This window comes from Jaculus jaculus, chromosome 17 (genome assembly GCF_020740685.1).
Source record: "Jaculus jaculus isolate mJacJac1 chromosome 17, mJacJac1.mat.Y.cur, whole genome shotgun sequence".
In the NCBI taxonomy this organism is placed as follows: domain Eukaryota; kingdom Metazoa; phylum Chordata; class Mammalia; order Rodentia; family Dipodidae; genus Jaculus; species Jaculus jaculus.
The window spans coordinates 19,595,585-19,622,713 of record NC_059118.1 but is presented as its reverse complement, the minus strand read 5'-3'; the positions used below and the strand labels follow the sequence as shown (position 1 = coordinate 19,622,713).

Sequence of the window (27,129 nt, the reverse complement as noted above, 5' to 3'; positions counted from 1 at the left end):
GATGTTTTCCTGTCTCCTTGCAGATTAGTAGATAATCACATTTGTGAGGTGAGGAAGGCAGATGGTTCTGAGAAGCCAAGCTGAGTGAGCTGAAGAAATAGATGGCTTCTGTGTTCAGGGTGATGAGGGAGTAGCTCCACCTTACGGGGAAGGCCCAGTAACAGAAAAGGCACACAGTGCTAACCTTGAGGTTGGCTGCTGGTTTCACATCCGTTTGGGCATACATGCTAGCATTCCCACAGAAGCTAGGTCTACTACTTTGCACTTCACGACATGTGCAAGGCAAACAGCTTCCTCCACTGAGTCTTGTTCCATTTGCCACAGATGAACTGAGCAGCAGAAGGAAGGAAGGAAGCAACCTGTATGCATGAATGAGCTTGCAGATACTGCTGTCTATATGTGAATGGGAATGGATTGACAGGTGACATCATCTAACATCCTTTGTTAGTCTTCTCCCATTATTGGAGCATTTGAAATTATATTTGAACATTCAGAATGCTACTTGCAAGCACAAATATAGGTAAAAATTGTGGTTGGGAATAACATGATCATTAGGTGTCATTTGCATTTTATCATTTGCAAAGATAAAATGAAAAAGACTCAAGTTATAGTACAGTCCAAAGTCAATAGTTTGTCACAGAACTTTCTGGAGATGCTCTTTGTTTCTATCTTTTCTTTTGGTTTTCCAAGGTATGGTCTTGCTCTACCTCAGGCTGACCTGGAATTCACTATGTAGTCTCAGGCTGGCCTCGAACTGAAAGCAATCCTCCTACCTCTGCCTCCCAAGTGCTGGGATTAAAGGCATGTGTCACCACATCCAGCTGTTTCTAATTTCTGTACAATTTCTCTCCTTCCATTTTCCTCTATTCTCTTTTCTCCCTTGTCAGATTTCCCTGTCCTTTCTTTCTTTTCCTGGTTTAACAGTTACTTGTTTGAGAAAAGAAGGTCCCATCAGGCTATTCACTAAACAGTATCAGTTTTAGAAAACAAATATTTAAACTATTACACTAATTTTCTAAAGGATATTGGGACTCCAACTGTCATTCACAAAAAGGCATAATTACAATTGTGTTGAACAGCCCCACAGCACTCATTTCAGGTGTTGCAGCTACCGTCTCATTGTTGGGACAGAGCACCCAGTCAAAAGCAGCTGATGAGAGGAAAGGTTTTATTTTGGCAAACAGTCTCAAGAGGAAGCTTCATGGTGGCAGGGAAAGCATGGCATAAGTATATGCTAGACATCACCTCTTTGCCATAGCAGGTGGAAAACAGCAGCAGCAGAGTTGGGGGAGATGACTGGCTACAAGGTCTCCCACAACACACTTCCTTTAGCAAGTTTCCATGTCTCAATTTGCCACTAGCTGGGGACCAAACATTCAGAACACATGAGTTTATGGGGGATATCTGATTCAAATCATCACATGGGGGGGTAACACACATACCTATAATTCAAAGCAGCTCTCATGGCCAGAATTAAACGAGATTGCCTTTGCAGTCAGGAACCAACTACTGAAATCATGTACGAATAAAAGAACTGTACTTGAGGCCGGGCGTGGTGGCGCATGCCTTTAATCCCAGCAGTTGGGAGGCAGAGGTAGGAGGATCGCCATGAGTTCAAGGCCACCCTGAGACTGCAGAGTTAATTCCAGGTCAGCCTGGACCAGAGTGAGACCCTACCTCGAAAAAATAAAAAAATAAAAAAAAGAAAGAACTGTACTTGCTGCATAACAAGAGATCATTTGGAGACAGATGATACAATATAAGCTTTTAAATTAAAAAAATTATTTATTTGAGAGGGGAAAGGGCAGATAGAGAAAGAATGGGCAAACCAGGGCCTCTAGCCACTGCAAATAGATTCCAGATGCATGTGCCACCTTGTGTATATGGCTTACATAGGTACTGGGGAATAAAATCTGGGTCCTTAGGCTTTGCAGGCAAGTGCCTTCACCACAAAGCCATCTCTCCAGCCCCAAACATAATCTTTTTATTGTTAAATAATAAAGAGGTATCAAAATTAAAGGCAAAAATTACAGGGTAAGACTTAATGAAACTACTTGGAACATCAAGGAAAGCAAACTGGAAGTAGGTGCAGGGCTGTATGAGTGAAGGACCAGGAGAAGAAGAGCGGTGGGAATGTGCTGAAGATCTTAGGGGAGTAGATCTGGTGTAATTTTGATCTTCGATAAAGGCCTAGGTAAAGAAATAATGGGTAAGGCGTCTAAACTCTACCATGTGCTTGAGACTCATCTTTTCCTTCCTCAGCCTCTTCATCTTGTCATCTCCTTTCCATTCCCTCTCCCCTTTTTCCTCTCCTCTCTTCTCCCTTCCCTTCTTTTCTTTGGAGACAGAGTTTAATGTAGTCCAGGTTGGTCTTAACTGATTATGTAGCCAAAGATGACCTTGCCAGGTGTGGTGGCAACACACCTTTAATCCCAGCACTTGGGAGGCTGAGGTAGGAAGACTGCTGTGCAAGGCCAGCCAGAGACTGCACAGTAAATTCCAGGTCAGCCTGGGCTACAGTGAGACCCTACCTCGAAAATTCAAAATATAAAAAATAAAATTAAAACATGAATAAATAGGGGGCTGGAGGGATTGCTTAGCAGTTAAGGCATTTTCTTGCAAAGCCAAAGATCCCAGGTTCGATTCCCCAGGACCCACATTAGCCAGATGCACAAGGGGGCACATGTGTCTGGAGTTTGTTTGCAGTTGCTAGAGGCCCTGGCACACCCATTCTCTCTTGCTCTCTCCATCTGTCTATCAAATAAATAAAATATTTAAAAAAAACAAATAAAAAATAACTAAATAGGATCTGGAGGGATTGTTTAGCAGTTAAAGGGGTTACTTGTGAAGCCTAAGGACCTAGGTTAGATTCTCCAGTACCCATATAAACCAGATGCACATTATGGCGCAGCATCTGCAGTTCATCTGCAGTGGTTTGAGGCCCTAGCATGCCTATTGTTTCTCTCTCTCTCCCTGTCTCTGTCTCTAAAAAAAAAAAAAAAAAAAAAAAAAACCCTAACTAAACATGACCCTGAACTTTTGATTCTTGATCTAGCCCAGGTTAACCTGAAATTAGTCTCAGGCTGGCCTTGAACTCACAGTGACCCTCCTACCTCCGCCTCCTGAGTGCTGGGATTAAAGGCGTGTGCTACCACGCCAACTTCTTTTGTTGAGGCATGTTTCACTGTAGCTCAAGTTGACCTAGAATTCTCTTTGTATCCCAGCCTAGTTTCTAACCCTAGCAATTGTCCTACGTCAGCCTTCCAAAGGGTCTTTCCCTAGCTCAGGCTGACCCTGAATTCACTATGTAGTCTCAGGGTAGCTTCAAGTTCATGGTGCTCCTCCGACCTCTGCCTCCCAAATCCTGGGATTGAAGGTGTATGCCAGCGTGCCTGGCTTTATTTCTTTTTAAGATAGTATCTCACTCTTGTGGAAGCCTCAATCTTGTCTCTTATTCTCAGACTAGATTGGCCTGGAGCTAACTATGTAGCCCAGGCTGGCCTTGAACTTGAGATCCTCCAGCCTCAGAATCCCAAGTGCTGGGATTGCAAGCATGCACCAACACATCATCCTGTTACAGGACCTTTGATTATGGGAGTAACATATCGCCACACTTGAAATGCCTAAGGTAGGAGGTGACTACAGAAGAAGAGGGACCAGGTCCTAAGAAAGCCCCTTTCTAGAACAGAGTTGAAGCCTTTCTAGAGATTACAACTATTAGGTAACATGAGCTTGTTGTTTCCTGGTATTTCCTGGTCCCACAAGGATCATTTGTCTTTTTAGCCTAGAATGATTACTTCCTTGGAAAAGTCCAAGCTGACCTGGTTTACATGTGAAATGTGGTTATCTTGGACCCTGTTGTCAGCAGACTGGGCCCTCGCTCCATGGAGCCAGTATACTCATGTTCAAACACATTATTACTCATCGACTGAAGCAATTTTCATAGTAAGACGAGATCCTAAACATCTCAAAGGGGTCTTGTGGCCTTTCCCACCTGCTGGCTGAGATTTGTGGGTGTTAAACCTTAGTAAAATACTGGCCCTGGGGTTAACTGGAGCTAGTCTTAGATCTCAGTTGCAGCTTCAGGGTTCATTCATAAGGGAAGCTTTATTTAAGTCACCTGAGAATAATACATCTCAACAGGATATAGCGACAAGTCCAGTATGCCTCTTCTGCACTCCATGGTTTGTGCTACATAGTTAAGAAGGGCACCCGACCTCTGGGCTGTATGGTCTGAGGGTTGCACTATGTAGTTTGAGTTCTGCTTCATCTCCCGTGGAAGCCATAACCCCATTTCCCATTCTCACACTTACCAGTGAAAAAGCTAATTCACCAGCTGCCTATTTCAACAAATTCAAAAACAAGGGAAAAGACAGCACCAAAATGGTCTGGCACTGAATCGAAGTTAATGTGGAGGTGAGAAAGCCAAGGATGACCAGATGCTGTGAAGGAGAAATGTTTCCTGATGATGCTATTTTTCCACTGCAGGAAAACAGCAACAACCAGGGCACTGTGAATTAAGTCAGTTGATGATATTGTCAAAGGCATAAACAACAGCAACTTGGAAAGCCAGCTCCTTGCTACTGAAGCTGGTGGAAGATTGCTTTCTAGAGGGAAAAATCCAGTGACAACATTATGCAGGCTGGGTTGATGTAAATATTTGTGTCTTTCTTGGGCAGAATTGATTGTAGTCTCACTTGACTTGAATCTGCTTGGATGTTAGCACTGTTTCTGGTACATCAGAACAGACCAAGGCTAGTGCTATCCTACCAGTCATTTATGTAGGCATCTCACTATGCCACATTAGTGAACAATCCGTATAGGCTCTCAGAAACATTGTAGGTTTGGTTTTCACAGTCTTGGTTATCAGGTATGGCACAGTTGACCCACTTTTAAGTTTTTGGAAATTCCTCATATATTATCTTTAACCCTTGTATAGTCTTACCTGGACACATTCAAACCTCTGTCACATCAAGAATCCTGCACCGAGCCGGGCATGGTGGTGCCATCTTTAATCCCAGCATTCAGGAGGCAGAGGTTAGGAAGGTTGCCATGAGTTCGAGGCCACTTGGAGGCTATATAGTTCCAGGTCAGCCTGGGCCAGAGTGAGACCCTACCTCAAAAAACAAACAAAAGAGTCCTGCACCCCCATGGGGTACATTCTTTCTACTTTTAGTTTATCTTCTACATCATGCAGATTCAAAAGTGTTAGCAGCATATGCTTGCTGAGTAGTTTCCTACCTTACTGATAGTCCAAACAAACAATAAAATGGCTGTTGGGCCCCAACTTGTAAAGCTTCTAGAACCTACTGAATTTCCTACTGTAACTCCCATGCTAAAAGCCATAGAGAATAATGTCACTGGAACAGATGAACAGACTGAAGTGTGATAGATACCTAAGCATTTACCTTATTTCCCAGGCTGCTAACCCCAAACTAATATCCTGAAGGAAACTATAGGGACAATGTCAAGCATTACAGCTGGCTGTCAGCACTAGAAACAAGAGGTTATAAATAGTGAATTAGTCCCACTCCTCATTGGCATTTTCTCTAAGGCAGGCTTTATGACAAAAAGACATCATATAGGCGTGACTTACTATACAAGTTGTGGAAAAGCTGCAAAGATTGCATACCTCATTCATTGTGGCACAATAGAACCACTGAGGGATTTCTTAACTGTGAAGATACCAAAATTATTCTGGTTATTCTGATGCCATTTTAATTATCTTCCAGCCTACTGAGAAACTTTTAGTATAATGACTGCAGAGTATGTGGAGGCTTGTATAAAATGGAAGCTCTACAAATGTATGATACAATAAGTCTGTGTGCACGTATTCATTTAATAAGAAGTATGTGCCAGAATGACTTGTGAAAGCTATACCTATGCCTGAGACTTTAACGTTTAGAGTATATGGCCAAGGTATTAAGTTGTTGTTATGTACAATATGGTTTCTCTCTCTCTCTCTCTCTCTCTTTGTGCATATGTATGCATATGTATGTTCATATGGGTACATGTGTATGTTTGTGTGTTAGGAGGCCATTTGACAACCTTGGGTGGTGTTCTTTAGGCACCAATTTTTTTATTTTTTTGAGGTAGGGTCTCACTCTAGTCAAAGCTGACCTGGAATTCACTATGTAGTCTCAGGGTGGCCTTGAACTTACGGCGATCCTCCTACCTCTGCCTCCTGAGTGCTAGGATTAAAGGCGTGCGCCACCACGCCCAGCTTAGGCACCAATTTTTTTGCACGCGTGTGTGTGTGTGTGTGTAGAGGCCAGAGAACAACCCTGGGTATTATTCCTCAGGTATACCACCTATCTCTTTTTGAGACAGGGTCTCTCACTGGCCTGGAATTTGCCCATCAAACTGGACTAACTGGCTGGCAAGCTCCAGGATCTGATCATCTCTGTCTCCCAAACACTGGGACTGAAGATCCATGCCACTATGCCCAGCTTTTTTTTGGGGGGGAGGGGTTTCAAGGTAGGGTCTCACTCTAGTCCAGACTGACCTGGAATTCATTATGTAGTGTCAGGGTGCTCTTGAACTCAGGGTAATCCTCCTACCTCTGCCTCCCGAGTGCTGGGATTAAAGGCATGCACCACCACACCCAGGATTTTAAAAAAAAATTCTGATTTTTAAAAATTATTTATTTGTGTGTGTGTCTATGCATCTGTATGCATGCATGTGCACATTGCACCTGTGTCCACACGCATGCCAGGGCCTTTTGCTTCTGCAAATAAATGCCTGGGGATGTTTGGGGAATTGAACCCAGGCCAACAGGCATTACAAGCAAGCACCTTTAACTGCCCAGTCATCTACCTAGCCCTCAGTATTATTTCTACATGGGCACTAGGACTGAACTTAGGTTCTCATGCTTGCAAATCAAACAGTTTACCAACTAAGCTATCTTCCCAGCCTGTCTTTTGTGAAATAGGGTTTTTCACTGGCCCAGAACTTGCTTAATTAGGTTAGACTAGCTATCTAGCAAGTCTTTAAGGATCTGCCTGTCTCGTGCTGAGATTATGAGCATGTGCCACCATGCCTGACTTTTTTTTTGAACTAGGGTTTCACTTTAGCCCAGGCTAGCCTGGAACTACTGGCCTCGAACTCACAGCGATCCTCCTACTTCTGCCTCCTGAGTACTCTGCTGGGATTAAAGGCATGCACCACCATACCTGGCTTCATGCCTGACTTTTAAAAAATATATTTTATTTGAGAGAGAGAGGGAAAGAGGGGGGGAGAGAGAGAGAGAAAGAGAGAGAGAGAGAGCGAGAGCGAGAGCGAGAGAGAGAGAGAGAGAGAGAGAGAGAGAATGGGAGCGCCAGGGCCTCCAGCCACTGCAAACAAACTCCAGATGCATGCGCATCCTAGTGCATCTGGCTTATGTGGGTACTGGGAAATCAAACCAGGGTCCTTTAGCTTTGCAGGCAAATGCCTTAACTGCTAAGCCATCTTCTCCAGCCTGTGCCTGACTTTTTTATGTGGGTTCTGGGGATTGAACTCAGGTCCTTGTGCTTGCTTGCAAACACATGTCTGACGGTGCTATTTCCCCAGTCACAATATGGTTGTCTCACTGTTTCCCTACTAACAGAAAAAGGTTTTTATTGAGAGACAATGTTTTACTATGTAGCCCAGGTTGGACTTAAACTCATGATCCTCCAGCCTCTATACCCCAAGTACTGGGATTATAGCTGTGTGGTTTTAAATGTGGTTTGTCACTGTGGTATCTTTATTTATTTATTTATTTTGGTTTTTCGAGGTAGGGTCTCACTGTGGTCCAGGCTGACCTGGAATTAACTGTAGTCTCAGGTTGGCTTTGAACTCATGGCGATCCTCCTACCTCTGCCTCCGATTGCTGGGATTAAAGGTGTGCGCCACCACGCCCGGCTCACTGTGGTATCTTTTATAATGCAGCTGTATGTGAATAGTTCAAAACTACATATATGAAGCCTGTCCTATGAATGGGTCTTATTTCTATGTGGAATTTTGTATCATATAGTGATGTGTAAACAAAGATTAAATTCTGGTTGGAGAGATGGTTCAGTGGTTAAAGTGCTTGCTACAAAGCTTGATGGCCCAGGTTCGATTTCCCAGTACCCACATAAAGCCAGATGCACAGAGTGGCACATGTGTCTGGAGTTTGCAGTAGCTAGAGGCTCTGATGTGCCTGTTCTTCCCTTTCTTCCTGTGGTGGTTTGATTCAGGTGTCCCCCATAAACTTATGTGTTCTGAATGCTAGGTTCCAAGCTGATGGAGATTTGGGGATTAATGCATCCTGGAGGGAGTGTATTGTTGGGAGCAGACTTATGGGTGTTATAGCCAGTTTCCTTAAGCCAGTGCTTGGCACACTCCCCTGTTGCTATTGTTGGCCAAGGGATGATGCCCATCCTCTGCTCTTGCAATTGTTTTCCCTTGCCAACGTGGAGCTTCCTCTCAAGACTGTAAGCCAAAATAAACCTCTTTTTCCCACAAGCTGCTCTTGGTTGGGTGATTTCTATTAGCAATGTGAACCTGACTGCAACACTCCCTTCACAAATAAGTAAAAATAAAAAATAAAACTAGAAAAGATTAAATTCTTTACTTCACAATGTTTTAATTGCTGTCACTAGATCTATACTCAGCCATTCTTCCTGCTCTGTGTATATCCAACTTCAGTCTTCTGGGACATTTTTCTCTAACATTGTAGAAAGAACTTTCTGCTATTATCTAGGTCAGAGAAGTGGCTTCCTAGAAGTGTTTCTACTTTGTGCATCTAGTTTTATGTGGTGCTGGATAATTAAACCTGGGCCAAGTAGAATGTCCTCTAGGCTTTTTCTAACCAATAATTTTCCATCCTGACTATATGAGATTACTGTATCCAGGGGGAATAGGAATCATCACATTTGATAGCAAATCCCAAGAAGCATGCCTATTGTTGAGGGCAGAGCTGTATTGATGCCATGGCCAAGATGAGTCATAACACAGGTTCCAGGTACTGGAGGCTGAAATTAAAGGCACCTATATAGGACATTTTTAGGCCCATGTCACTTCCTGAAGGAATTTGGTTTGGCATGAAAACCGCTCTCACACATTCCTGGTAAATACAGAATAATACAGCAGACTACGACAGAGTAGAACGTGGTAGCCAGTTTAGTTAAATAAAGACAAAAGTCTTTTGGTGACTTGTTGGTACTTTAGAAAGAAATGTTCAGTAGAATAAACAAAAAGGAAAGAGTTCAGGTTTTAGATGAATTATATGTATAGTACACAAATCCTTGTGACCACTCAAATGCACTCACCCGAAGGAAGAAGGGAAACTTCCTTCCATAGAAGCCAACTCGAAAGAACTCAGGCTCCAGGCGCTGCTGTTCTATAATGTTGTCATAGCAGCTGGCCTCCATTTTCTGTGAACAATAAAGGTGATTGTTTTTAGGTGTCCAAAGAAAGTTCACCTAGGCACAACTGGACCCTGTCTTCTAAAGAGAGTCATGGAAATTTAATTGAGGTTAGAAGGAAGTAAACCTCCTAACATGACCAACTCTCTACATCACAGGAGAGGAAAACCCTCCTCTTTCATTGCCTTCTGATGATGGGATGGAAACAAGTCTGCTCACTGTATCCCCATGCAGCTGATCTGAATGTTTTCTGACTATGGTCCCAGAAGAAGAGATCTGGATTCCTGAACTTGAGAGGCACATATTTAAAAAAATATTTTATTTTTATTTATTTGTTTATTTGACAGAGAAAGAAAGAGGAAGGGAAGGAGGGAGAGAGAGAATGGGCACACCAGGGCCTCCATCTACTGCAAATGAACTCCAGATGCATGCTCCCACTTGTGCATCTGGCTAACATGGGTCCTGGGGAATTGCACCTGGGTCCTTTGGCTTTCCAGGCAGAACCTTAACTGCTAAGCCATCCCTCCAGCCTGAGAGGCACATATTTAACATGGTTATTTTCTGCCCAAGGGTCACTGGTTTTTTTGTTGTTGTTGTTATTGTTTTTTTTTTTTTCTCAAGGCAGGGTCTTGCTATAGCCCAGGCTGACCTGGAATTCACTATGTAGTCTCAGGGTAGCCTTGAACTCACAGCAATCCTCCTACCTCTGCCTCCTGAGTGCTGGGATTAAAGGCATACACCACCATGCCTGGCTTGTTTTAGTACTCTGCGTTATGTTTTGTATTTTTTTAAATGAGAAAAATAGAAAGAGTGGCCTTTACCCACTGCAAGTGAATTCCAGACATGTATACCATCTTGTACACATGTGCGACCTTGTGGACTTGCATCAGTTTCTGCATCTGGCTTACATGGGATCTGCAGAGTTGAACATGAGTCCTTAGGCTTTGGAGGCAAGCACTTTAACTGCTGAACCATCTCTTCAGCCCAGTCTCTTTCTATCTCTCTCTTTTTATTTTTTTGAGGTAGGGTTTCGTTCTAGCCCAGGCTGACTTGGAATTTACTCTGTATTTTCAGGGTGGCCTTGAACTCATGGTGATCCTATTATCTCAGCCTCCCAAATTCTGGGATTAAAGGCATGCATCACTATACCCTGCATAGTCTTTGGTTTTTGAATGATGCTTACTATATCAGTTGACCCCTGTCCAGATTTGCTTGTAGTGGCTAACGATAGTTCTCAGTACCATTTCATTTCAGTCCAACTCTATCCATACTTGTTCTTTTCTCATCTGTCTTAGGATGCTAATAATCATAATGAAGAAGGCTATTTTTAGCATCACTGATACTGGTTCTAACTTAGGAGACTTTAAACTTAAAAAAGTAACTGGGGGCTGGAGAGATGGCTTAGCAGTTAAGTGCTTGCCTGTGAAGCCTAAGGACCCTAGTTCGAGGCTTGATTCCCCAGTACCCACATAAGCCAGATGCATAAGCTGGCGCATGCATCTGGAGTTCATTTCCAGTGGCTGGAGGCCCTGATGCAACCATTCTCTCTCTCTCTCTCTGCCTCTTTCTCTGTCTGTCGCTCTCAAATAGATAAATAAAAGTAAAAAACAACAACAAAAAAGTAACTGAGCTGGGTGTGGTAGTGCATGTCTTTAATCCCAGCACTCGGGAGACAGAGGTGGTAGGATCACTGTGAGTTCGAAGCCACCCTGAGCTAGAGTGAGACCCTACCTCAGAAAAACAAACAAAACAAAACAAAAAAGGAACTAATACCCATGTCTAACACTGCAATAGTATGCACTAGTATTAGTGTAACATTAGCATAGCTATTTTGGCTTTATACTTGAGCATGTTTGAGCAGTAACCTTCAAAATCAGTCAATACACTACTTTAGGGAACCATGCCCAAATCCCAGTCTGGATCAGGGAAAGGAGGAGTGTTAGCCACAGATGTGGGTATAGCAGACAGAGAGCTGAGACTATTGGTCTCTCTTTGCTGGTGAAAAAAGCAGTTATCATGATTTACAAGTCAGCAGCAGCAATCAAGAAAAACTTAATACAGACCTTCAAAATCAATGTGACATAATTTTTTAAAGATTTATTTTTATTTATTAGAGACAGAAAGGGAGAAAGAGTGAGTGAGAATGGGTGCACCAGGGCCTCTAGCCACTGCAAACTCCAGACGCATGTGCCACCTAGTGTATTTGGCTTACGTGGGATCTAGAGAATCAAACCTGGGTCCTTAGGCTTTGCAGGCAAATGCCTTAACTGCTAAGCTATCTCTCCAGCTCTATTTTCTTTTTTTTTTTTTTTTTTTTTGAGATAGGGTCTCACTGTAGCTCAGGCTGACCTGGCACTCACTCTGTAGTCCCAGGCTGGCCTCGGACTCACAGAAATCATTGTACCTTGGCCTCCCAAGTGCTGGGATTAAAGGTGTGCTCTACCATACCTGGCAAGAAGCTTAATTTTTGAATTTTCAAAGGGAGCAAGTGTTTGAAAGTGACTATAAGATGAAGTAGGGAAAGCTCTTATAAAAATCTCAGAAACTGATGCCATCAAAGTCTAGGCATTTTAAGTCAGGGTTCATGGGGAAGAAAGGACCAAGCTTACCCGAATCCAGCTGAGGCTCTGGTAATCATAAAGGCTCTCGTACTGACATGCCAGTTCCCGGCACAGTGGGATCCCAAATTCCCAGCTCTGCATCAGATATAGAAAGAGCGCTTTAGCACCTAGGGCACCCTTAGCATGGTTCAGTCCACAATGAACACATGACAGAACACAACAAAAGGCCTGCATGTTCAAATTCACATATCACAAGGAATGTGATGTAAATGTGTCCATTTACAGAGCATGATACTCAACACTGTGGCTTCTAGCTCAAGTGCAGCTTTCTGGTCTGTGCTCAAATGTCATGGCTTTCAGGCCTTCTTCAACAACAGATGCTTTTCAGTAAATTTTTGTTTAGTTATTTTTTAAAAATTTTTATTTATTGATTTGAGAGTGACAGACAGAGAGAGAGAGAATGGGCGCACCAGGGCTTCCAGCCACTGCAAACGAACTCCAAATGCGTGCACCCCTTGTGCATCTGGCTAACATGGGTCCTGGGGAATCGAGCCTCGAACCGGGGTCCTTAAGCTTCACAGGCAAGCGCTTAACCGCTAAGCCATCTCTCCAGCCCGTTGTTTAGTTATTTTTATGTTAGCTTATTTTTAAAAAATACTTTTTGGGGGGATGACAGGGAGGAGGCTAATGGTGGTACCAACATAACTGTATATACACTATGTCTATAACTAATAAAAAAATTAAAAAGAATCCAGACATGAGAAGAAAAAAATAAAAATAAAAACAAGGGCTGGAGGGATTGCTTAGTGGTTAAGGCGTAAAGGACCCAGGTTTGATTTCCCAGGTCCCACGTAAGCCATGCATAAGGTGGTGCATGCGTCTGTAGTTCGTTTGCAGTGGCTGGAGGCCCTGGTGTGCCCATTCTCTCTCTCTCTCTCCCTTCTTTCTCTCTGTCAAATAAATAAATAAAAATAAAATATTAAAAAAGAATACTAGCAAGATGATAGGTGCAGTGGCTTATGTCTGGAGTTCTATTGCAGTGGCTGGAGTACCTTGAAAAACCAAAAATAAATAAACATATGTATTTAAAAAATAAAAATAAAAACAAAAAATTACTTTTTATTGTATTAGTATTTACAAACTGCATGAAAGTCTGATAAACTGAATGAAAGAAAAAATTCTTTACCTTACCTTCAGGTCCTAGAACAGTAGTAGGTATGTCTGTCCTCAATATTTATTTAATGAGTTAATGAAGGGAACACTGGTCTTTAAATATGATCACTTAAGTTCAGTAAAAATACTACGAAATCAAGAAGAAAGGCACTACCAAAAACTAGGTGGTAGGCCTGAAACTCTCCCTTTATGGAAAATCTAAAACTTTGGTAAGGCTTCAGATGAGCCAGCTTAGTCACATCCCAGGCTATTTCTGTGATGTGGTACCTGTTACAGTAACAAAACCATCCAACAGGTGTCTGGGAAAAGCCGCAGGGGAATTCGTCATTAGGCAATGTTGCTATTTCCTCCACTGTTTTGTGGTGCTAGGGCTGGACACAGAATCGTGTGTGTGCCATGGAAGTGTCCTACCACTGAGCTATACCTCTATCCACCCTCTTCTTACCATAGACTAGGAACCATCAGTTTAATGCGATGTTTTACCCAGGCATTTATCCCCAACTTCTAAATCCTAATTAAAATTTATTCTATGAAACTTCTCGTATGTGGACAAGAAGAGAACACTGAAAAATGAGCTCCTCGGTACTCATAATCCAACCTCAATAATGACTATTCAAGACTAATTGTGCATTGTTCCTAGTCTATCTATCTGTTCTTCCCCACAGTTTCTGAAACCAAGCTCAGATATATAATCCCACCAATCAATATTGCTGTATGAGACTTTGAACAACAAAGACTACATTTTAAAAATATTATCTCAGGGGTTGGAGAGGTTTAGTGGCTAAGGTGCTTGCCTGCAAAGCTGAATGACTCAAGTTCAATTCCCCAGTGCCCATGTAAAGCCAGATACACAAAGTGGTGCATGCATGTGGAGTTTGCATTGGCTGGAGGCCCTGGTGTGACCATTCTCTGTGCAAATAAATACGTAAGTATTTTTAAAAATTATCTGAAGCAGCCTTCAGGAAAAGGAAAACAGTTTGATGTTTTCTCTCTCTCTCTCTCTCCTTTTCTTTTCCTACTTGTTATATAGGTAAGTAAACTCCAAATCTTCCTGCCTCCACCACCCAAGGCCTAGGATTATAGATGGATGCAATCATACTTAGCTGAGATGGTACTTTTCTAAAAGAGTTTATTATTTCTATCCTTCGAAGAAATCAACACCATATGGACCAAAGCTGCAAAACCAATTAAAAAGAGAAACAAACTGAAGAGAATTTGAAATGGACCCCTTGTGCTTTGTCCCAATATAGTGTCTCTACCTCAGTGAGCCAGAAAACCTCTTGTACAACCATGTCACAGATTTCAAGGGAGCACTTCTCAGTCTTCCCCACAGCTCCAAGTGCTGCTTGGGCAGGATGCACCAAGGATGCACAGACAGGTTCTGCCTGGCAGGAAGTTCCTTGGAGGCATCTAAGAAGCTGAGCTGTGTATAGACTTCTGGCCAGGCCAGTCTGTCAAAGCTGGCCCATGGGGGACTGTTTACTTAGGTAATGGCCCCATGTGAGGTTAAAGGCACTTTGTCTGTTGATAGTATTTTCCAGTAGAATAGCTCTTCTCCTCCACAAACTAATTCTTATTTGTCTTCCTGGCATCACTGCCCTTACTTTTAACCCTTTGCTCTATGGCAACTCTCTCTCTCTCTCAATGTCTTTAGAGTAAGACAAGACCAAGAGTTTTTTTTTTTAAGGTAGGGTCTCACTCTAGTCCAGGCTGACCTGGAATTCACTGTGTATTCTCAGGGTGGCCTTAAACTCATGGTGATGCTCTCACCTCTGCCTCCCAAGTGCTAGGACTAAAGGTGGGTGCCACCAACCTGGCTTAGACCAAAAGTTTTAAGACACTCTGTCACCTTTGAGGGGTATATGGGAACATTGGTAGGTCTGGGGGCTTTTGGAGCTGCCTGTGTACACAGATAAGAATGTTCCACAGGTATAATACACCCTAATCTGAATCTTTTTCTTTGGTTTCTTGTCTTTAGGCAAAAGACAAATCTAACTCTAAAAATCCTTACCAGTGCCTAAAATCCAATCACTTTTTTCTTTTGGATTTTGAGGTAGGGTCTCACTGTAGCCCAAGCTGACCTAGAATTCATTGTGTAGTCTCAGGGTGGTCTGGAACTCACAGTAATCCTCCTACCCCTGCCTCCTGAGTGCTGGGATCAAAGGCGAACATCTGGCCCAGTCACTTTTACAAGCTCTGGCAGGTATGTGTTTTTACATATCACTGTTAATCCTTTTCAGGGCTGGTACAAAAATTGCCCTGGTCCATCCAAGACTTACTGGTCAAAAAGCACAAGAGGGGAAATGCCTGAATCTGAGCCGAGCAGCATTTTAACTTTTTTTTTTTTTCAAGGCAGGGTCTCACTCTAGTCCAGGCTGACCTGGAATTCACTATGTAGTCTAAGAATGGCCTCAAACTCTTGGAGGTCCTCCTACTTCTGCTTCCCGAGTGCTGGGATTAAAGGCATGCATTACCACGTTGGCTTTGGCATTTTTTACTCTTGTTCACACACACAAGAAACACCAGTCATTCATTGAGGAGTGTGGGCTATGTCCCCTTTTGCAGAGATAACTGGCCTAATCCTGATGGTCTGTATGTCCCATGAACAGAGGTCAGAAGACTCGGTCTGGCATTTTCCCGTCTGATCCTTCCACCTGGGGATGGAGAATGAGCTTCCATCTTCATCCCTCCCCTTTCTTCCTTCAACTCTCATTCTGCTCACACCCTGTCTTTTTGAAGCTTCCCTTTCTCCTTGTCTAGCCTTGGAAACTTGACCTTTTATGGAATACCAAGGCCCAGCTTCCTCTGGATAGGTTCCTGGGTTAACCATTTTACTCCTGGGAGAGAATGGAGTGACTAGCTATATTCCTGAGTCTTTTGGGTACTCTGTTTAAGGGATACATCAGGAATGCTGGAATTGTGTTGGGGAGAAGTCGGGGGTCTGGCCATGGGCAGAGGGTGTTGGCAGTGCTGAGGTCTATAGCTTCTTCACTTGCCCTCCCTTAAGTCTTTAACTTTCTGCTTTCTTACTGTTGCCGAGGGAGGGGGCTTTTCTCCTGAGACCAAACATCTCTGACCCACAGAAGCATTTTTCCTGCTGCAGTGGAAACAATGCTTTGATTTTCTACAGCCACTAAATAAAACTCTGGATGCTATCAGAAAAACTGACTAGTCACATTTCCTGATTCTAAGAGGACCAAGGCACAGGAACAGAGAAGATAAGACAGACCTTTTTAAGGGAACAGACCTAATGTCTCTTGGAAGATGATCTCATGAAAACACTCACTGAACAGTTTTCATTAAAGATAGAGATGTGAAATGAGTGGAGAGATGCCTGTATTGAGTACCCATGGACAGAAAAGAGGAGAACTAATATACTACAGGCATTCTGGTACACTGATAACTTGCATATGGTTGGTATCAGGAAGGCAGGCCTCAGCCATGCTCTTGCCCTAAGCCAGACTCTGGACCAGCAGAGCAGGAAGCTTTGGGCCAGCATCATAGATTAGGCACATGGGCTGGCTGAGAGTGGAACAGGGTCTTCCTATCGCTTTGGAAAGTTTCTTATTTCAATAGTACATCTTCTACATAGGGAATGTTTTCTGAGTAAGTGAAGAATACTTTCTGATTTATGGGCAAGAGTTAATTTTTTGGGCTGGAGAGATGGCTTGGTGGTTAAAGGCACTTGTTTTCAAAGCCTATTGGCCTGGCTTTGATTTCCCAGTACCCATGTAAAGCCAGATGCACAAAGTGGCACATGCATCTGGAGTTTGTTTACAGTGACAGGAAGCCCTGGCATGTCCATATCCTCTCTCTGTCTCTTTCCCTGTCTCTGCTTCAAATTAATAAAAAATTAATCTTTCTTTTTGTAAACAGGTTCTCACTATGTAGCCCATGCTGGTCTGGAACACTCTTTAACTGACTGTTCTCCTCTGTCAGCATCCTTAGTGCTAGATTTTACAGGTGTAACTAACGTGTTCAGCTAAATCTTTCTTTCTGATGATGAATATCTCATTGTTCTATCATTATTGTTTTGCAGTCTTGGGATTGAACCTAGGGCCTTGTGTATGCTAGGTGAGTGTTCTACTATTTGGGCTATATCTACAGCTCTCATTAAAAAAATTTATTTATTTGTGTGTGTGCGCGTGCATGCATGCACGTGTGTATGTATGTGTGTGTATCAGAGCCTCTTGTGTTTGGTTTCTGTGGTTGGCTTGGGAAATTGCAACCAGGCCAGTAGGCTTTGCAAACAAGTGTCTTTTTTGAAGGAAGTTTAACAAATTTTTATTTATTTATTTCACAGAAAGGAAGGGAGAGGGGAGAGAATGAGTGTGCAGGGCCTCCAGCTGCTGCAAATGAGCTCCAGACGCATGTGCCATCTTGTGCATCTGGCTTACGTGGGTCCTAGGGAATTGAACCTGGGTCCTTTGGCTTGGCAGGCAAGTGCTTTAACTGCTAATCCATACCTCAGCCCACAAACAAGTGCTTTTGACTACTGAGCCAACATCCCGTCCCCTCCAACTGTTATTTCAGAACATTAGCTATTTATTTGAATAGAAGGCTTATCCACTATAATTTCCTGAATGATCCTATTTCAAATTTTTTAAAGTGCTCAAATCTGAGTAATGAGAGAACAGCTTCATTTCTCAGCCTTTCTGGTGCACAGGCTATTTCCACGGTATGCGTTCAGAATGTCCCATGAGGTGTTCTTCCAGAGATGGGAACAGGATGGCCAGGAATTCCCAAGGAAGCCTAAACCAGCACTGTAATCACCCAGAAGCCAAGTGTGATTTAGAATAACCATATAAGAGAAGCCTGGGCTGGCTTCGGATAAGAGAAGTTTAAGATGAAAACCTATATAGTAAGAGGCACTGCAAGTATCCTTTGGCTATGGTTACAATCTATTCATTTTTACTATTCACATTTTCTATAGTAGATGATTAGAAAGCCACATTAATTCTTTAAGTAGATCTGATACACTGATTTCCAGAAGCCCCTGCTGTGGAGTATTAGCATTTATCATTTATAGATATGAAAAGCTGGTATGTGGGATTGTTTTTCACATCTGCAATATGGAATCAGCTTCTAAGACACAGAATTAAGTTGCTTCATTTTCTTTCCCCTGAAGAAAATTATGCTGCCTCCAAATCTGATGCACACACATAGGCACTCACTTACTGCCCCCCCCCCCCCCACCCTTTAAAGCTGCTGCCAACCCTATAGTGTCAAGATGGCATATATAACATGAGCACCTAAGGGGACAAAAGGCTTGCTTCAAGACACCTACCTTGCCTTTGTTGAAGTAGTGGATGATTTTCCGGCATAGTCCCTCTTTCCGTTGCCACTCGGTCTGGGATGGGTAATGTAGGAACTCCCGCAGTGGCCGGTCCTCCCACTGAAGCAGTTCACAGTAAAGGAGCAGGGTGAATGCAGCCTCTGTAGGAGATAGGCAGTATGGAGGTCCAGGACTGCCCTTTCAGAGGCCAGGAGCAGTCTAGTGCCAGGGGTCCTTGCTGAGCAGCATATCAGAGCAATGCATGTGCAGCCCAGGTCAGGGACGATGGATATCCAATGTGGGATGATAGGGCTGTCTAAGCTAATAACCCTTGTTAGAGCATGAAGGAGCCACAAGTGCTGGTAGATACATTTCTTCCAGGACCTGGTCACCTATTTTGGGCTCCAGAAAAAGACTAAAGAATGACATCACTGTCTGACAGGCTATGTAGTGGTTGTCTAGATTTAGGTGCCAAAGATATTATCACAGAAAGTTCTTGAATTCTTTTCTGTTCACTTTGCTCCAGCTTTTTTCCCCCCTCAATCTTTTAAGAACTGTCTCTAAGTGGTAAACATCAACCCAAGCTTCCCCCCTCTCCCCCCGCCCCTCCTCACAAAGCTACTCTTAATACCTCCAGCTCACTTTTCCCTCTCAGCATGGCCCTGGGGAGGACTCTTTCTTCTCATTGCTCCTCTTTCTAAAAGGAGCCAAGAGTGTGTGTGTTGGGAACTAATAATGGGCCTGGGGCTAGAAGGTTTACTTCTAGAGAAACTTAAGTTGATATTGGACCCGGAGTGGAGGCAACATCTTACTGTATTTGGAATGACTAGTGAGTTATGCAAAAACACAGCAGGTAAGTAACGTAAATTCTAAGAGACAAGTCACACTGAATTATAGCTACTGCTCAGGGCCCTATCAAGAAGTTCCCTTTCCTCTTCTACTTATTTTTAGTGGAGACTTCCTACTGGCAAGTTAGGTCTAGCTTCTTTCTGGCTTACTAGGACATACTAAAAATTACAGAAGAATATCATTTCTAATCATTCTGTGACCTACTTCCAGTTTTTAGCCAGATCCATTTGCCTGTGACCACTCTCTGGGCTATTTATTTACCTATGTGTGTATGGGTGTGCATGCCACAGCATGTTTGAAGGTCAGATAACAGTCTTGGGTACTTTGTGCTCTCTTTCTGCCTTCTTTTTGAGACAGGGTCCCTTATTTTTGCTGCTGTGTCTGTGCCAGTCTGGCTGGCCTGCAAGCTTCTGGATTTTCCTGGCTATGCCTCCCATTGGCATAGGTGTGTTAGGATCACAGATGTGTGAGCCACTTTGTACCTGGCTTTATATGGATGTTAAGGAATTGAATTCTGGTTGGCAGGTCTGTGGGTAAGCAGCTTTAAACAATGAGCCATCTCCCCTGACCCTCCTTTTCAGTTTTGTTTTTTTGCCTGTTTCCCATGATACTGAAGCCTCTTGCCAGGGATGCACACACCTCCTTACCTGAGTCTGGGAAACCTTTTCTTTTTGGAGACAGAATACCATTTATTCTCTGTGATACTTAAGGGCCTCTGTAGGAGCTCAGGGAATCATGTGACATCTTTTTTTTTCTTGCCTATATTATTTTTAGATGTTAGTCCTTAAGCTGCCAGAGACAGGCTTAGTACCCTCTCTGCCCAGACCCATGACCAGACTCTTAGTCAGGGCCCAGTCTTCTAGACAAGTTGCTGGGCTAGGGCTTGTCCAAAGAGCAGCTCATTTTATTCCTTCCTCAAGTGGGTAAGGTTAGGTCTCCTAATCAGTAAAAGAGTCAAATGTCTTAACTCAAACTTTTAGGCCATTCACCTACATATTGTAGAAAGGCCAAGGCAATTATCATACAGGATAGAAACTATCTGGCCAGGTAAGAGTTTAACAAATGCTTGTACTGATAAAAGGAATTTATAAACATTTTTCTTTTTAATTTTTCTCAGAAAGTTGCTGAGATTATGGGTGGAAGTGAATATATAGAATATCAAACTTGGGCTGGAGAGATGGCTTAGCGGTTAAGCGCTTGCCTGTGAAGCCTAAGGACCCAGGTTCGAGGCTTGGTTCCCCAGGTCCCACGTTAGCCAGATGCACAAGGGGGCGCACGTGTTTGGAGTTTGTTTGCAGAGGCTGGAAGCCCTGGCACGCCCATTCTCTCTCTCTCTCCCTTTATCTGTCTTTCTCTCTGTGTCTGTCGCTCTCAAATAAATAAATAAAAAATTTTAACAAAAGAATGTCAAACTTACGCATGTTAAAACCATGTCATATCTTTCATTTTGTTTGAGTTTGTATGTCTGAAGAGTGCACAAAGGTGTGTAGATATACGTGTCCAATGCGCATGATTGTGGATGCCAAAAAAGAATGTAGGGTGTCCTTCATTTATTGCTCATCTGCATATTTCCTTGAGACAGATCTCTTCCTCAGCCTGGAACTGAGGGTCTCATTCTAGTCTAGGCTGATTTGAAATTTACTTTATAGCCAAGGCTGGCCTTGAACTCATGGTGCTCTTCCTACCTCAGCCTTCTGAGTACTGGATTAAAGGTGTGCACCATTGTGCCTGGCTTCCATTACTTACTTACTTTCTTTCCTTCTCTCTCTCTCCCACTCTCTTTCTTTGTTTTAATTTTTATTTATTTATTTGAGAGCGAGCGAGCGAGCGAGCGAGAGAGAGAGAGAGAGAGAGAAAGAGAGAGAGAGAGAGAATGGGCACGCCAGGGCCTCCAACCACTGGAAACTAACTCCAGACGTGTGTGCCCCCTTGTGTATCTGGCTAACATGGGTCCTGGGGAATTGAGCCTAGAACTGGGGTCCTTAGGCTTCACAGGCAAGTGCTTAACCACTAAGCCATCTCTCCAGCCCTTTCTTTTATTGAGGTAGGGTCTTGCTATAGGCCAGGTTGACCTAAAATTTACTGTGTAGTCTCAGGATGACCTCTAACTTACAGCAATCCTCCTATCTCTGCCTCCTGAGTACTAGGATTAAAAGTGTATGCCACCATACCTGGCCATCTCATTAAGACACGTTTCCACTATGTAGCCTCAGCTTGCCTTATATTTGTGATGCTCATAACTGAGTCTTCTGAGAAGAGCCCTATTATTTAGCTGTACTTGTCAAGCTGTGCTATTAGAAAAAAGTGACATCTATGCCAATCTCTAACATGTAGAAACAAGGACAAAGGGTTCTCTGTTTCTACAAATCTAACTATTTCTAGTGACATTTGTAGATAAGAATACCTCAAATTTCTTCAATTAATGCACAAATTCAAATCTTATGGCCTAAGGGCTAAGAATAGTGACTAGTCACAATGGAAAAGATGGCTCTTTGGGGAAACTATGGTATAAGTGTATCACCTAGAACAAAGTACATGCATATATCCTCCTGATTCAGAGTAGGTCTCTGTTAACAGTGTGACACACACTTTAGATTAAGTTGTACACATAATGAAAGAGCCCCCACTTGGCCTGTCAAAGAAGTAAGATGAATACTCTTTTTACTCTTCCCTGGAAACTCAGTGTAGGAGCCAGAGTGTAGTTTCAAGGAAAAAGCCTAGAATGTAAGGCAGATCTGCCAATGAGTTTTCAAAGTCCCAGGATCAGGGAAATATTCCTTTGTTATAGCCTCTGTTAGTTCCAGCACTGCAAGACCTAAGAAAGGCTGTATTCTTGAGGAGTGACTGTGACCTTTCAATGCTGTGAGATAGTGCACTAGAATTTGGAAGTTACTCATGAGTCCTCAAAGGAGTGGATAGGAAGGTGATTGGAATAGCCTCTGATGGTAGAGGACATAGTTTGGAGATACAGGGCAAGTTGTGCCTGCTCTTACACATTACAAAGAAGTAGAGGTGCAGGAGGGAGGTAAAGGGGTAGTCTGGTCCTGCTGAGATCTGTCAGGTGCTAACTGGGAGCTTTTCTCTCCCATGTGTGCATGCTCTGCTGGTATGTCTGAATGAGGCATGGCTCATCCCTCTCCCCACTCACCTGTATAGTTTTCAGCTTGTAAGTGCATGTCACAAAGCTTATGGATGTATCGGATGTACATTTCTTCTTTGTTAATCTCAGATTTGTAAAAGTTCTGTGAGAGAAGGAAGCATACATAAGATGAGAGAATCTGCCACCGGTGGAGGTAATACTCAAGTTCCAGACAGCTGGCCAGAGGGCAGGTCCTGGAGGCACTGGCCAGAAGGGGCACTTGATGGGGTGGAGCCACTGGAGGGTCTGTGGGAGTCCTAAAATATTGGGAAGAAGGAAAGTATCACAGCAGACTGGGGATCAGGGTAGACTCTTAGACTCCCATTTAGAGTATGTCAAGGTGGCAGGAAGGACCTCATTAAGCTACTGGGCTAGAGCTTTGCCCAAAGCAAAGCCTATTTTATTTCTTCTCAAAGTGAGAGTGTGTCTGGTAAGTGTGGCCACCAAGATACAAGATAACAGAGTTCATGGCCTAACTCACATTTTTAGGCTATACAACCACATGTATTACAGAAAGGCCAATCAATCACTAAACAGAACAGAAGCAATTCCACCAGGGCAGGAGGAAGATCCCACGTATACTCACCATCAAGTTAACAGTGCAGCCAATTTTCTTGTTCTCTGTTTCCTCTCCTTTCATGCAGTCTCTGAAAGGGATAATACAGATGAGTGTCCATAATATGAAGAACTATTCGCTGGGACAAGACACAAAATGGCATTATCACTATAGCCAAACTTAAGATCAGGATGCCCTCCAAGAGTAAGTGCTTTCATGGGTGAGGACTACATTATAAGCTCCCTCTGAGCTTTATGCTCACTCTGGGGACTCAAATGTCTGTTTTACTGATCTCTTGGTTTTGATGACAGAGTGCATAGCCCAGATACCACACCATGACATTAAGTGGCATCCACCAATGTCCTTAGCATACAAGCATGTTTCTGTAAAGTGAAAGCCAAATTCTCAAGTTCCCAGAAAAGGAGGCATAGAGTGCTTCTTAAAAGGTAAGTTTCTTTTTTTTCAGGAAAGTGTTGGAACAGAAGTTCAGATACTCTACTCAAGGACTCAGCTTCAGAACTCTGTGGCCATAGTATACCACAGACGGGTGCACCAACAACTGGTATTTCTGTCTCTATGATCTCTTCTGTGTGCTAGTCTTTGGAACCATCTCTTACAAGCAGCAGCTTCTTTCTGACTCAGAGGCAACTTAAGTCAGGCCTGAGCTACATTCACACCTAGTATAGCCTAGGTGTAACAGGGGTTAGGCTGGCCTCAGTGAGACAGGACTAACAGGAACAATGAGAATGGATCTTCCCAAGAGGATATGGTCAAAGCTCCTTTGAGAAGGAGCAGAGGCTGGGTACAAGATGAATGAGAACAGACTGGTAAATCTAGACAAAAGCTTCCTGTACACACAGCCAGCCGTAGCCCCACCTGACTGCTGTCTCTTTTCATGGCACAAACCTCTAGGGCCAGAATAAAGAATGTATCTTGGCACAGGGCCCAGTGAGGAGGATCACAGCTGAGAGTCATACTGAGCCTCTAGATGTTTACTTGTCAAGACTACTTCTTCCTATTTTCTCAGTACACAGGAAGGCTCTGAAGAGACTTCTATGGAAGAAAAGGATGCTTAATCCTATTACATGTGCGTGGTATATTCAGAGCCAAGTATCCTTAGTACTATGGAAGTCTACTATTAGAGTTGGCAGCTGTGGGGTTTGAAATCAAGCCTCCTTTTTATGGAATTTGCCCTACCAGCACTCATACACAATGGTCATAAAGGTTCATCAGCAAAACCTGTATTTTAATGCTATCAGGGCCCGAAAACTTATGTGACTTCAAGAGGAGTTTACTCAATGGCCAGATAGCTAACATATTTCTGAACTCAGAGACCACTTCCTCTAATCTGTTCATATGGCTCAGATCAGGGGATGGAAGTAGATTTTATGAAGAAAATGTAGGCATTGGAAAAGGAGTATTCCCAGTACCCGGAGAAACAACTAAAAGTTATCCTTGGTCAAGTTTTGGCACCAGGTGACATTTCCCTGTTTATCTCCCATATGGCTGAGACATTCTTCATTAAAGCACTACAGTTGTTGAGTGAGCGCTAATGGAGACAGACATGTTTATCACATCTTTCAAAGCCCAGGGACTAGGGAAGAAATAGCAGAAAGAATGTAAGAGCCAAAGGATGGGAAGGACTGCTTTGGTAAACTGTCTTTCAGACACAAAATGACAGCTGAATTTATGACCTCATAGAGGCTGTCACTACCTGCATGATATGAGAAGAAAAAAAAAAAAAAAAAGACACCAAGGCTGGGTGTGGCGGTGCATGCCTTTAATCCCAGCACTTGGGCGGCAGAGGTAGGAAGATCACTGTGAGTTCAAGGCCACCCTGAGACTACATAATGAATTCCAGGTCAGCCTGTGCTAGAGTGAGACCGTACCTCAAAAAAATGACATAAAAATAGAAGAGGGATTTACTGGAATGAAGAATAGGTTCAGTGAAGGAGGGGCAGGGGAACAAAGGAGGGTAGTGGGAAGGAACTAAGATCGGGGAACATGGTATACATGTATATAGGATATCAATAAATGCCCAGTGCTGGGATTATGGGTGTGTACCACCTTGGTTCTCACATAATCTCGGTTTTTAGGTCAAGGGAATACCCTTGGAACAAGAGAATATCCTACTTAGAGAAGATGTTACAGAGATTCCTGAGAAAATACCTGTAGTCAAGAAGACGTTCCATGAGGCGGGTGACTGAAGTAACAAAGGAAATGCCAGTCTCACGCCATGTTTCCTGTTCAACCTTCTCCAGCAGGCTATTGGTGGAGGAATAGAAAAAGCAAACACAATTCATGAACCTTCTCTGGGCACAAGAGTGAGGTCCAAGATCCAGTGGAAGCTGTGATGTATCTGGAAACAGCAGACTTGCCACACTGTAGTCTTACCTGGGATATGGCCCAAACAGCTGGGTTCTAGTCCAAGCAGCAGAAAGCAAAGACAAGGAGGTTATTGGATTGGTAGCAACAAATGAATACATGGCCCATCTCCCTATGCTTTTTTTTTTTTTTTTTTTTTTGTTTTTCGAGGTAGGTCCCACTCTAGCCCAGGCTGACCTGGAATTTACTATGTAGTCTTAGGGTGGCCTTGAACTCATGGTAATCCTCCCACCTCTGCCTCCCAAGTACTGAGATTAAAGGCATGCACCACCACACCCAGCCTATGCATGTTTCTAAGGACACCACTGAGGTAGAGGTGTACAGGGCTCAAAGCCTCATTCCCTTTAGACATATACTGTGAGGAATACTCAAGGAACAGCTGAGTAAGAGCCCATGGAGGCATAAGCCTGTCTTTGCCGACAGGGTGACTGTCTCTACTGCCCAGAGTTATCCTCAACAAATATATAATCTCTTCATATAAATCAAAGGAAAGATTCCAACCAGTCTTGGGGGCCTAGTATGAAAGCCAGAGAACAAGTTCAGGAACTATCTCAGTCTGTCATGGGAAACTTCTAAGAATATGTGCCAGACACAAGCTCAATATACAGGTCATTAAAAATAAATCTGGTAGCTTTGTGCTTCTGTCACCTTGGGATAACCTCTGGCTTCTTCAGAAAGCCTGGCTTTTAGGCTGGAAAGATGTCTTAGACGTTGAGGCACTTTCCTGCAAAGCCTAAGGACACATGTTTGACTCTTCAGGTCCCATGTAAGCCAGATGCACAAGATGACGCAAGCTTACAAGACTGCACGTGTGTACAAGGTGTCACATGAGGCCCTGACATGCCAATTCTCTTTTTTTCTCTCCCCCCCCCCCGCTCATATAAAAATTACAAAAAAATGTTACAAAATGCCTGGCTTTTGAGATCTTCTGATAGTCCACACATCTCTTTTTGGGGATAATGACCTGTATTCTTTCTGAGTGATCCAGTAATGAGCTTAGCTTACTTAGGTCCAGCTCTCACTTCCCTTTAATTAAATCTTTTCTCAATTTGCATGAGTCACTTTATTAAAGCCCATTTATAAACACCTTCTCCAAATGTAAATTAGGAAATTTTGCTCCACATTATCAGAGACTCTCAGGTCTCAGACTGATTTTAAAAGTATTTATAAATGCTATAGTAAGTGTGGGTTACTTTATACTTTTCCTTTGTAATAAAGTCATATGTTAGTAGCCACGGAAGAGAATCTATGCCTTATTTCTACAACTGGAAATACTTTAAGTTAAAAGAGAAATTCTAAATAATGTATTTATCATAAATTATAATTATGCAAATGCCAAATAAAGTCAAGAAAATATATTTGAATGTCAGAAAAATTATTACTCATCAAGGAACAAAACAACACATAGTAGACCAGAAGGAATCTCTCTTGGAACTAAAGATCTGGGACTTCTTTTCAGAAGTGCCTTTTCCCGCCAGGTAGCTGAGGGGATGAACCTAGACTCATCACCCCTAGTGTGGGAAGGAATAATCCCCATTCTGTTCTCCTTGCAAATGTATGTGATGATCAAGTAAGTTAGGTAATGTCAACTTTTACACTGTAAAGTTTGAAGCAAACATTATTACAAGAAAAATACTTTATGATACTAAACAAGTGGGAGTGATGGTGCACGCCTTTAATCCCAGCATTTAGGAGGCAGAGGTAGGAGGATTGCTGTGAGTTCAAGGCCATCCTGAGACTACATAGTGAATTCCAGGTCAGCTTGGGCTAGAGCAAGACCCTACCTCGATAAAACAAAAAAAAAAAAAAAAAAAAAAAAA

The 27,129-nt window shown here is 43.0% G+C and overlaps 1 protein-coding gene across 6 annotated transcripts in view; it reads right to left on the bottom strand.

Moving 5' to 3' along the window:
* Dock3 (dedicator of cytokinesis 3) overlaps nucleotides 1-27,129 on the bottom strand; it is a 455,655-nt gene that overhangs the window by 32,531 nt on the left and 395,995 nt on the right. For 5 of the 6 annotated variants that reach the window (XM_045136510.1, XM_045136514.1, XM_045136511.1 and 2 more), the window contains 7 exons: nucleotides 25,319-25,345; nucleotides 25,094-25,189; nucleotides 22,955-23,015; nucleotides 22,378-22,471; nucleotides 18,393-18,541; nucleotides 11,981-12,067; nucleotides 9,276-9,380 (listed from right to left, as the gene is read on the bottom strand). In XM_045136510.1, coding sequence (XP_044992445.1) covers nucleotides 9,276-9,380; nucleotides 11,981-12,067; nucleotides 18,393-18,541; nucleotides 22,378-22,471; nucleotides 22,955-23,015; nucleotides 25,094-25,189; nucleotides 25,319-25,345 — 619 coding nt within the window. The remainder of the gene's footprint in view (nucleotides 1-9,275; nucleotides 9,381-11,980; nucleotides 12,068-18,392; nucleotides 18,542-22,377; nucleotides 22,472-22,954; nucleotides 23,016-25,093; nucleotides 25,190-25,318; nucleotides 25,346-27,129) is intronic. The other variant, XM_045136512.1, reaches the window with a different exon arrangement.